General features: G+C 36.8%; 1 protein-coding gene across 3 annotated transcripts in view; it reads right to left on the bottom strand.

Annotated features, from left to right (window-relative positions):
• edil3a (EGF-like repeats and discoidin I-like domains 3a) overlaps positions 1-12,020 on the bottom strand; it is a 120,937-nt gene that overhangs the window by 52,675 nt on the left and 56,242 nt on the right. Inside the window, exons 2-3 of one of the 3 annotated variants that reach the window (XM_052556954.1) lie at positions 11,540-11,566; positions 410-538 (exon numbers count right to left, since the gene is read on the bottom strand). In XM_052556954.1, the coding sequence (XP_052412914.1) occupies positions 410-538; positions 11,540-11,566 (156 nt within the window). Of the gene's footprint in view, positions 1-409; positions 539-11,539; positions 11,570-12,020 lie in introns of all 3 variants that reach the window. The other 2 variants (XM_052556953.1, XM_052556955.1) reach the window with 2 other exon arrangements.

The following is a 12,020-nucleotide window of genomic DNA, read 5'->3' as shown; positions in this document are numbered from 1 at the left end:
TTCCTAACTCTCCTACTAAATATTTCATTATTGTATGCAAAAAGACCTGTATGGTGACTATGATGCTAATGTAAAATATTTACATAAATATACATACAACTTTTTTTTTTTCTCTCGATAATGTTGATATTGTTGACATTGACATCACAGTACTTCTGAAACATTGTCGATATACGTTAATATCATCATATCACCCGGCCCTAATATAGATTAAACACATTCTCTGCAGAGTAAACACACTATTAGGCTGGTTTCAGATCCATCTGAAATTGAATACATTTACATAAAATGCATTCATGTGTACAAATGAATGTGTTTCAAATGAATGCAACTATAGCACTCATTTTACATCCCATCCCTAATTAAAATTAAGCAGAAACAGTGCTATGCAGTCAGTATATGAACTTACTGTGTTGGCAGTGGATTCCGTTGAAGCCTGATGGGCACTTGCAGACGTATCCAATGAATGTGTCACCCCTGAATGTTTCACTGATTTCACAGGTGCCTCCATTGTGACAAGGGTTTGGATGGCAGGGTCCTGTAATTCAGACAAAACAGAAATGAACAAGCGAACTGAAGTGTTTTTGATGCATGTGAGTGTTCACAACCCACGTGATGGGTTAGATAAACAGATGTGTTAGAAACAGACATCAGCAGTTTATAAATTGGCCTGCAGTGTAAGCGCTTGCATCTCTGTCTACAGTGGTTCAAGTAACAACTGCTGTGACATACAGAGGGGGAAAAAAGATAAATGACTGAGCACACATAAGGAAAGAATCAAACAAGACAGAGTCGCAGTGAGAAAGAGAGAAATGTAAGTATAAGCATCACTTGCTGAGGTCACCATGGGGCAGCTTGAGGGATAAATGATATCATGGGCACCGTATTACCTTTCCTGGCACTGTGTCAACACACAGACAGAGAGAGAGAGAGAAAAAGACAGAGACTGAAAGAAAGAGCACGCACAAGTGCTGGCATTTAACTCAATCGTTATAATCAGTCAAAGAGTTAATTTGCAGCAGAAATTAGTAGATGAGTAAAGGTCAAAGTAAGGTTATGGGAGCAATGCTCTTTGATAGGATGCAAGTTTAATTACATTTTTGTGAAAGATGGATTCAATAAAGGTATGGCACATATGGCATATGTTATGTAACTGGCATATCTGGCATATGTACTATTGTTGTAATGCGATTTGGAAGGAAAATGGTCTCTAACTCATTCTGGTTTCACTGGTTCTGGTTTTTTATCTATCTTTCACACTGTAGAATATGAAGTGATTGCAGGCTTTTTAGAGTAAAAATTCTTGATTTAATATAAGTAAATATTCTGAGAGGATTTAAAAAGCTACACTGTCTATTTAGATTGTTTCTGTGCAATTACATTCAAATCTCAATTCAAATAATTCTGTGTTGTTTAACTTGAACTGTATTTGTGTAATATTTCGTAATTCGGAAATATTTATCTATTAATATATAAATTTATACTACCGTTCAAAAGTTTGGGATCTGTAATTTTTTTTATTTTTATTTTTTATAATTTAAAAAATTAAAGACATATCTTATGCTCGTTAAGGTTACATTTATTTAATTAAAATTATTCCTGTGATGCAAAGTTTAATTTTCATCATTAATCCAGTATTCGGTGTCACATGATCCTTCAGAGATCATTCTAATATACTGATTTGGTGCACAAGAAACATTAATTATTATTATCATCAATATTGAAAACAGTTGTGCTTACTTGATTTTTTTTTCATATTAGTATGCATGTTAATAAAATATTTGGCAATATTTCTGTATGTTTTATATTAATTAAACAATATTGTTAAAAAACACTCTATTGTATGTTTTCATATATTGGCTCCTAATGGTCTGAGTCTCTCTGCTCCAAATGAACAAATGGAAAATCCACTTTTATTTCATCTGTTGCCCTGAAAAAATAAATAAATAATGAAACTGTTGTGAAGTCATGAATGACCAATCAAAATGCTGATTCCACTAAAAGCTTTTAAAACAACATTCAAGCACTGGACTGATTGTTCTAGTAGTTCTGAGTAGTTTCTAATCTCTTAGTCTTCCCAAATCCTGCATTTGCAAGCAAGTGAACCTCATAAGAACCCCCCGGAGGGCCCATATCTCATGGCCTATCAATACAATACTGATGTTTAAAACATTAGAGTGCCTGCATCGGGTTGCATGCTGTCAAACGTTTCTTGATGAAATTGCAGGGCAGTCAGTTTAATCTTTCAAAATATCAGCAGCAAGTTCTACAGGAGAGCATGGGCGGAGTAGAGAGATGTAGCGACACATGATCAATGTGCTCTTAAGTGCAAAGACAGACTAAATGTAAATTTCAAAAGACACAAATTCAATTTTGGTCCTAAGCAGAACAACTCTGGATGAGAGTCTTGAAAATTTTTGATTATGCGACAGTATGATCTTTGAGGGAAACACTACTGTAAAAAAAAAAAAAAAACCTGCGGTCAGTAAGATTGATTGCATGGTTGTTTGATTGATTGATAGATGTCAATACCGTTATTCATCACGCATTACTTTAAGGTCCAATTCTCACTATTAACACACCATTAACTACAACCTTTGCCTCAATAATCTCCCAATTTGTTTAAAAATAATTTAATCATATTTTTCATACTATATTTGAATTTTCTATTCAACAAAATATAAAAAAGGCTCCATGGTTTTCAGAAAAAAGCATTATGCATTATTTCAACATTAGTAATAATATAAATAATAAAATCAATCAATAAAAAATGTTTCTTATGAGCACCAAATCGGCATATTAAACACAGCTCAGCTAGCTATCAAGGCAATACTTCAATTTATATATTAATTATATTATTATTAAAATTGTATCTATTTAATTTAACTTGAAGTGCAAAAATAACTAAAATGAAATAAATTAAAACTAAATTAAAACCTTGGAGAAATGTGCCACAGAGGGTAACTCTATCAACATTTGTGAATTCCAGTGCTGCATCTCAGCTATAATGAGACTAGTAGCTAATTAAAGGGACACACCATGTAATAACCTTGCCAGAACTCTATTAAAAGCCCTCTGCATCCTGAAGGAGAGGGTGACAGCTATGCCTGCATTCTGACATGACGATCTATAACCGCACAAAGCTTTGTGACAGCCCCCTCTCTATCTCCAGAGAGATGGAAGTCAGAAGAGGGGATAGCGAGACAGGGAAGGAGGGAGACAGTATGAGAAGGAGAAAAGGGAGCGGGAGCGGGAGAAAGGAAGGAGGGTGGGGGACGTATGCCACATTTGCACACGTTCCTGAGAGACATTGCCAGGCATTGTGGCCGATGAAACAAAGCTTTGTGCTCTGTGCTGTTCCCTTTTGTGGCGCAAGTCAGGGGGTTCACCAAGAATGTCAGCCGTTGTTGGGCGGTTTGATTGTGGTAGGAAAGTAATTGATGTTGGCTGGCGCACGCATCCCGATTTTCCGACAAGTCACAATGGAAGCCAATCTATCAGAAGAGCCCCGTTCCAATGCAGAATAGTAAAACCTCAGCGGCGGTTAAACACATCAAATCGTCCAATGTTTCCTGTGCAATTAATCACTCTCTGATGGACGCTCCCCACTAAATTCCCCAAAGTGAATTCATTTTAGTCTCTCGCTTATACGAATCAACTCAAACGCCATTGAAGTGAGACAGGTAAGCAGCCCAAATGCATTACACTCCCTAATGTATTCATTTATGCAGATTGTGGGTAATGTCACTTGAATGGTATGGAAATCGTAATGCATTAATATGGAGATATGGTGATCACTTGGCTGGATTATAATAATTACAGTTTTGCCGTCTGAACCTTTGCGGGTTTTCACTGAACAAACCTTTTAGCCATCGATTGAATCCCCTATATTTGACTTTTAGCGAAGTCCATGCAAATAAAGCAGTCTCTAAATAAAGCAATCTGTCTGTGATAATTACATACAGCGCCATATATAGAGCATCATATATAACAAACATCCCACTGGATAATTGTACTTTGGCATGCAGAGGAAGTAATGTAGGTGTTTTAATTACTGCTCCCTCAAATGATCTCCAGGTGAAGGTGATGGAGGTGAGAGGGGCTCAGACAGCCTCTAGGTGTCTAAGTTATCATGAGCAGATTGGGCTGAGCGTTTGGGAGGTAGAGAGGTAAGCGAGCAGCTGGAGCTCAAATCAGACTTCCTGTAAGCTAAAATCAAGCACAGCACAGCACAAGCGTAGTGAAACATTGAGGGCAGATACTTAAGATACAATGTACAGTATGTATCTTAAGAGTCTGGGGACTGCAGAATACATATATTTCCACTATAGCGAGGTATTCACTTAAACAGTGAGGTCTGGCAGACTGAGCACACTCTGAAAAACTGAGATTTTCTATTTGAGCTCGGAAATAAAAGCTTTAAACTTAAAAAAAAAAAAAAAAAAAAAAAAAAATCCATTATAAAATCAATACAAAAGTCTGCACTATTTACAAATCACTAATCATTATTACATAATTCCTTTATTGATATATTTTTTTGGATGACTCTTTGTACAGACAATCAGATGTTCTTGTGTCTACTGAAGCTTCTACTTGTTCCATCTGAAATTATGCTTTTAGTTTACACAAATGTCTTTTCTTTCATATATATACAATACGATATTATCATGATATGAAGTCCACAATACAACATTTTTTGCAATATTTAAAATAAGACAAATGAAGAATTGAAAAAAAAAGTATTTATTTTAAATTTAAATTCTATCTAACGCACTTTGAGAGTTCAAAATTAAAAGATCCAACCCATGCTCTTAGGTAAGAAAACTTGAGTGAGCAAAAAGTCAGTGAATTGACTTATAGTCTTACAGTCTTATAGCGACTTATAGTCAGGTGCAACTTGAAAATGAGGTGCGACATTTCATACAGAAATGAACCAAGAGAAAACATTACCGTCTCCAGCCACAAGAGGGCACTCTTGTTCTGCTTATTGCTCCTGTAGTCTACATTGAGCAGCATAGAGCACCCTCTCGCGGCTGTAGACGGTAATGTTTTCTCTTGGTTCTTGGTTCTAAATAAACACGACTTATCGTCCAGTGTGACTTATAGTCCAATGCGACTTATACATGTTTTTTTCCTCAACATGACGTATTTTTGGACTGATGCAACTTATACTCAGGTGCGACTTATAGTCCGAAAAATACGGTAATTACTGATAATAAACACGTTGTGTTGTGCATCGCGCCATGTTAACACAAAACCATGTCTGCATTTGTGACTGTAGAAATGACAAACAACAAGCCTACTCTACACTGCTCTAAACTCACATTTGAATCATCAGTGGCAAATTCTTTAAATACAGAAGCGCCACTTTCCTTGAAAAAAGTGAGTAACAGACGAGGGCAAGAGTTAGGAACAGCTTCGGATTCAAAGAAGGAGCAGCTGGGTGCTTGTGACAACCACATGTGACAACTCCAGGCTGGAATCCGCTTCATCCACGGTGAAAGGCTATCTACAGTGTGAAGTTGATGTATTTCCTCAGCGACCATCACGGATCAGGAGAAGCGGATATCATCCTCTTTTGGAATGCCAAACAACGTAGTTTGGCTTTCACAATGAAACAAACAGCTACCCACCAGACTTATGTGCATCACCGTCACCTGTCTCTTAAATGGGCCGTTGACACTCTATCTGCAATCTCAAATAGGAGTGTCAATGGTCCACTTGAGAGTTAGGTCTGTGATCCTCCATAAAGCAAGAAGAAGACGATGACACCTCATGGGCCTGCTGCTAAAAACCCGCACAATAGGACGTGCTTAGGAGAGTTCTAACAGGTCGGACATTGCGTGAATCAGAGGTAAAAATTTTAATAAATACTGTTCAGTTTCTTTCACAGACCGATCATTTTGTGTCTTTACACGTCAATGTATCATCATGAGCCACAGGGTTTAATTTGGTTTTGTTTTATTGTATGATTTAGCTGTGATTCCCATTCACTTACATTATAAGACTGATAGACTGCAACAGTATAAGCTAAAAATCTAAGTTTGTGTTCTACTGAAGAAACAAAGTCACCTAGATTTTGGAGGCCCTCGGGGTAAGCAGATAAACATCAAATTATCCCTTTAAGCCATTTGCATTAGGTTTTATTTCATTTGACGGATACTGTGCCAAAGCATAATGGCCCAAAACACAACTTTAAAAGACCTTATGTTAGACTAAGAATTTTAAAATTTGAAATTTATTTGAAATTTGAAAAACTTTTTTTTTTCGCCCAGAAGACCTATCGTTTCATATTGTCATGTGACCATGATAATATAGAGACAGTTTTGCTATTGGGATATCACAATATTGATAACATCATTACATTCATACTTTCATACTTCATGGTGCATACAAATTTTTTGGAATAATAATATACACTAATTTCTAATTAATTTGAAAGAGATGAAGCACTGCTGTGTTTAAAGCAGGAAGACAAACCAACTACTAAGGTCTTCAGCGAATATCAGTTCAGCTTTTGACACAATGTGCTATGATGTATAGAATTTGTATAGAATTAAAATGTATTGAAATTTAAAAAGTTGTCTGCGCTTCACCTTTCAACTGCAAAGTATGTTGCAAGGCTACATGCCATTCAGAATTTAATTTAGAATTCATATAAAATAACCATTTACAACGTGAATTTACATTTAGAAATTAGGATGCTGACATGCTATTTGGATTTTAATACAATAAATTCTAAATTATATTAATTTAAATTTAAATAAATGAATATTAATGTAGCTTTTTTTAATAATAATTCAACAATCAAGTGGCTTTACAAAGTCTTGTTTGAAAGTTTTTGAGAAAAAAAAAGTATAATGGCTACAAAGAGAATGCTAGATATATAGAATGATAGAACATTAGAAAGAAAGAACGATAGAACAAAGAACAGCAGGCAGGAAGACAGATGACAGACAAACACATTCCACAATGCTCCAATAATAATAATAATAAAAAGAATGTACTGATAATTTGGGTAACAAGACACTAAGTTTCTTGTGTCTTTAATCTTCAAAAGTTAAATGAACACATTTCACCTGCCCTCAGTTGGAAGCAGTGTCGGTATTCTGTGATTTAGAGCACTGTGTCTTTAATCGAGAATCACTGTACCACAGTATAACCATACCTTTCGCATTAATGCCTATGCAGGCACATTAAAAGAGATGTTCAGCTCGCAGAGTTTGCAGGGTAAGAGCTTACACAGCTCGTACGTGGCCTAATTCTGTCTTCATTCTTTATGGGGAGTGCAGTATCAGCCTCCTACCAGCGTCTACTGCCCAGTACACTCACCACTCCCACTATGAACTGTGGCTGGCAGTGAAAAGCACTGGCTTTAAGAGCCCTCTCTAAATCCCGCCATGCACGATATATGACAAGACATGCGGACTAAACTGAACAGATGCAACAACAAGCTAATGTAAAAAACAGAACAGAGGCAAAATAAATAAACCTGTGGCCATCCAGCTCTATGCCAAGGGAGCATAATCTCTTAGGGCAGCCGAAGTTAGTTCAAGCTCACCTTGGAAAGTCTTTTGGATATGGAAGGTGAGGGTGTAAAAGCAAGGCAGGAAATGTCATGGAAATGTCACCATGATAGCAGTCTGGCAGGAGAAGAACAGCCTAGAGATTCTCTCCTGTCAACTCACATCCATCCAAGAATGCAGGGCTGATAAGAACAGACGTGGCCAAATGAAAACTCCTGCAACAGTTTACTTTGGATAGACCAACCAATTTGGGTGCTTATTTTGTAATCCTTTAGCAAGACATAATTGCATTTCTGAAGGAATATCACAACTCACGAATAAATAAGTCAGATATGTCCAGTTAAATTTTTGTATAGATCTGTAACAATACACTGTCTCAAAGCAGCTTTGTAATATCTTAATATCTTCATGCCTTCTAGTCTCATTTATCAGATTAGAGTTTGGCAATAATAGAATTGACATTCTGCAATAATACAAGCAATCATACAGTTTCTATTTAGTAAATATTGATCTACCTGATTGTATATAAATTGTTTGAAGATAAGACATAAGTTTATGCTATGTTCATTATACTGAGAGGTAAAAAAAAAAAAGAGTTTGTGTTCACACAAGCAAAAATAAAGCTCATTTTAAGAGTAAATGTAAATGTAAAAGTTACCTGAGGTGTATGCTTTATATTTCAAATAAAAGAGTTTTCAAGAGCCAGCTAATGTTTATTTTTAAGTAGAAATATTTATGAATGTTTTATAATACAGATCAACATGTCTGTCAAATGTTCTCCAGTCAGTACAGTCTCCAGATTTTTTTTTTTTTTCTTTAAGAACATACACTGTGCTGGTAACCTGCTTCTCTTTATTATGAGCTTGTACATGCTGGGCCTTTCCAAAGGCCATGTTTAAAGTAAAGCCATCAAATTATTGCCAGCCGTTTGATGCTAACAATTACCAGGTATAACAGGACCTGCACAAGAACAGAAGCCACCTCTTTCCATTTCAAAGTTGAAACACACTGCAGAGCAAATTGAAATAATGTTTCTCAGATTACAAAAGTGGTGCTCGGGCCAAAAGCAGGGCATTTAAAAAGAGGGCTTTTAGCATGTCAGTGTATGATGAAGGGGTCATAATATTGGCCAGTGAACTCAGTCCCACCTTTAGTTATATAATGGCATACTAATGTTTGCTGCATTTACCCGCTCCATCACTCAAACTCCCCAGGAGGAAGAAGAAAGTGTATTATTCATGCAACACACTCCTCCATAGCAACTACACTAATAAAGGCAGTTTGGGCTACGATGAATGTTCTACAGCTGCATATAAAATGTACACATCAGATCCATGATTACCTATTTAATAGTGCTTTTGATCTCATTTAATCTATATAATCATATCAAACATGTACTATGCTATTTAACTGACAGTCTGGGGGTCTTGACTGAACAGTATACTGCAGGAGCTACTGATTCAAGTGTCACACCGGACGTATGGTATACCAATGAAAATGCACACACACAAACACTCATGAAGGAACATTTCTTCATGTACCAACACTATGAAATATATAATTTAGGCTTCAATATAGGTCATAAATCTCAAATCAATGCTGCAAATGCTCCATGCCCACTGACGTCATTGCTCTAACCCTTGTGGATTGTAGAAAATTAAATCATCCAAAATAATTCCAGATTATATGTGAGCTTTATAGCTGAAACACATCAAAACTATACCAAACAACAATCTTAAATTCATCCGCTCTGTGGATTTATTTTCTGATTATGGTCCACTTGCAGAGACTCAAATGAAGATGCATGCACACTCTTTGAATATGTCAAAACATATTTAAGAAAGTCAGTTTGACAACATAATTTCAAAAGCCTTTTTTTAGTGAACAGTGTTTCCCAGTGCGTGTATGTGTGTACTTGTTTATGCTACAACTTGGGGACCAAATGTCCCCACAAAGATAGTAAAACCTGTACTTTTTTTTCTGGGAAAAAAAAATACATAAAAAAAAATAGTAAAGGATGTTTATCTGAAAGTGTACCATTGCAAACAGTTTTTCTGTAAGTGTTATGTTTAGGGTTAGGGGATACAAAATATTGTTTGGTCAGTATAAAAGTAATAGTGTCAGTCTTGCTTTGTTCCCCAGTTCTTTGTTCCCTTTGTCCTAGTTTCTTCCTGCATGACCATATTTGGTCATTTCTTTTTCCGGTTCCTATTATGTTTATTGATCCCAGGTGTTTCTCTTCATCCCCTCGTCATGTCTTGTTTCCTTTTCTTAGTTCCTTGTGCTGTCTTAAACGTCGATCCCGTGTCCTACATGTGATTCCTTGATGTCCGGGAGGCCGGGCTGAGTGCTGAGGCCAGGCACCCTGAGTTCCCTGATCTGCCATGGCTCCCCGAGCTCCCTATGATGCCATGTACTCTTAAACTGTCTGCTCCGTCATGGCCTCCTGAGTTCCCTGCTCTGCCATGGCTTCCTAGTCTGCCTGATCCGCCATGGCGCCCTGAACTACCTGGTCCACCATGGTGCCCTGAACTGCCTGATCTACCATGGGAATGCCAACCTTCCCCCCCAGTTGGATGTTATGTGTCGCGTGGATTCGCCTGTATAATGTCAAACTCCATTTCTGTCTTGTAATGTTCCCCATGTCCTAGTTTCTCTCTCCTTGACCATATTTACTCATTCCTATTTCCTGTTCCTATTGTTTTTTGTCCCCAGGTGTTTCTTGTCATCCCATTGTCATGTCTTGTGTATTTTAAGTGTTACCATTTCTTAGTTCCTCATGGCTTCTTAAAACGTAGATCCTGTGTCCTACATGTGATTCCTCCATGCCAATAAAGATTTTGCGTTTTCCTCATTCCTCATTCTTCTCTCCTCACCATAGGCACACCATGACAAATAGAAGACTATGGAAAGTCCCCACAATTCACAGAAACAAAATGTGTGTGTGTGTATAAGTAGGGTGTGTGTGTGCGTGTATATATATATATATATATATATATATATATATATATATATATATATATATATATATATATATATGTGTGTGTGTGTGTGTGTGTGTGTGTGTGTGTGGTTATTAGAGAAAATAATCCATGCTACCAACAAGGATTTGATGGAAAATCTGTGTTGGAAAATCTTATGTGAAATTTGCGACTGTGTAGATTCATATTGATGATTAGATGTTGCCTGCAAAATTTGCTAAATAATAATAAATGTGTTCAAACCTTAACAGCTATAAAAGAGAATCTTAATCGTGATGAATTTCGCAAAAATCTAAAATTACACAAAAGTCCATCTGAAGCAGGTGACAGACAGCAACAGATGTGTATCTTGTCCGCAATATGAGATGAACACCCGTGAACATAAAGAAAGAAGGGCTGGAGCATTTTATTGAAAGCTTGGAACCCGATAAAACAACGAGGCAGGAGAGAAGAGTCTGAGCACAGTTCAAAGCAGCTTTGCTCACAGAGATCAGTGGGTTTGAGAGTGAGTGCTGACCATGTGCGATGAGAGGGATCAATGGGTGTGATACTGAGAAGCCAAGGAGATTGAGAGGAGGTGGAGAAAAAAAAACGGCGTATATTACCATGTGTGTGTATGCACAGTAGCAAATGTGCAAAGCTATCAAAATTGATAAAAAGTGAAAAAATGCATCACCAGTGGCGGCAACCAAATTCGTTTGTGAGCGAGCGATCAGAATAGCAATATTTGGAAAGAGACTGGGTGATATATCATAAGCAGGAGGGTTTCTGCAGCAGGTTTCGAGATGCTCTATGCATCAACGTCATGGTGAGAAGACAGAATAACACAGCAAGAACGATGTGACATCAGAGGAGATCTTGAGAAGGTGTGAAGAAACAGGTGAGGGAAGAGCTCTAAAACAGACGTGCCAATTTCATGCAGGGAAGGTCACACATGCCTAAACTGACAACAGTAGAAAGAAGGGCAACAAAGAGAGATACATGAGCCAAATGAGGGGAGCACAACAATTACCATATCTAGATATATCCCACCTGCTGAAGTCGGATCCTCACCATCTGCTGCTATAGAGGGTTGTGAAGGAATTGGAGGGGAGGAAGGAGAGAAAGAGAGAGACGTGGTCAATCCTCTTTCACATAGCCTCTCTTGTAACACAAAAGCTATTTGCTGTTCATAAAGAAATTATTAAAACAACGAAAGACAGCCATGTTGTTCTTTATCCCACACACTACATTGGATACATACACACAGTCAGTGTTTGGGACTGACAGCAGTGTATGTGACCCTGAACCACAGTTTTTTTTTGTAAGTATATATCATTGATATATGGTTTGGATACGATAGGACAATATTTGTCTAAGATACAAATATTTGACAATCTATAATCAGAAAGTGCAATAATAATAATAATAGTATATATATATATATATATATATATATATATATATATATATATATATATATATATATATATATATATATAGATAGATAGATAGATAGATAGATAGATAGATA

This window comes from Carassius gibelio, chromosome B5 (assembly GCF_023724105.1).
Source record: "Carassius gibelio isolate Cgi1373 ecotype wild population from Czech Republic chromosome B5, carGib1.2-hapl.c, whole genome shotgun sequence".
Taxonomy (NCBI): Eukaryota; Metazoa; Chordata; class Actinopteri; order Cypriniformes; family Cyprinidae; genus Carassius; species Carassius gibelio.
This window is presented reverse-complemented; position numbering and strand designations above follow the sequence as displayed.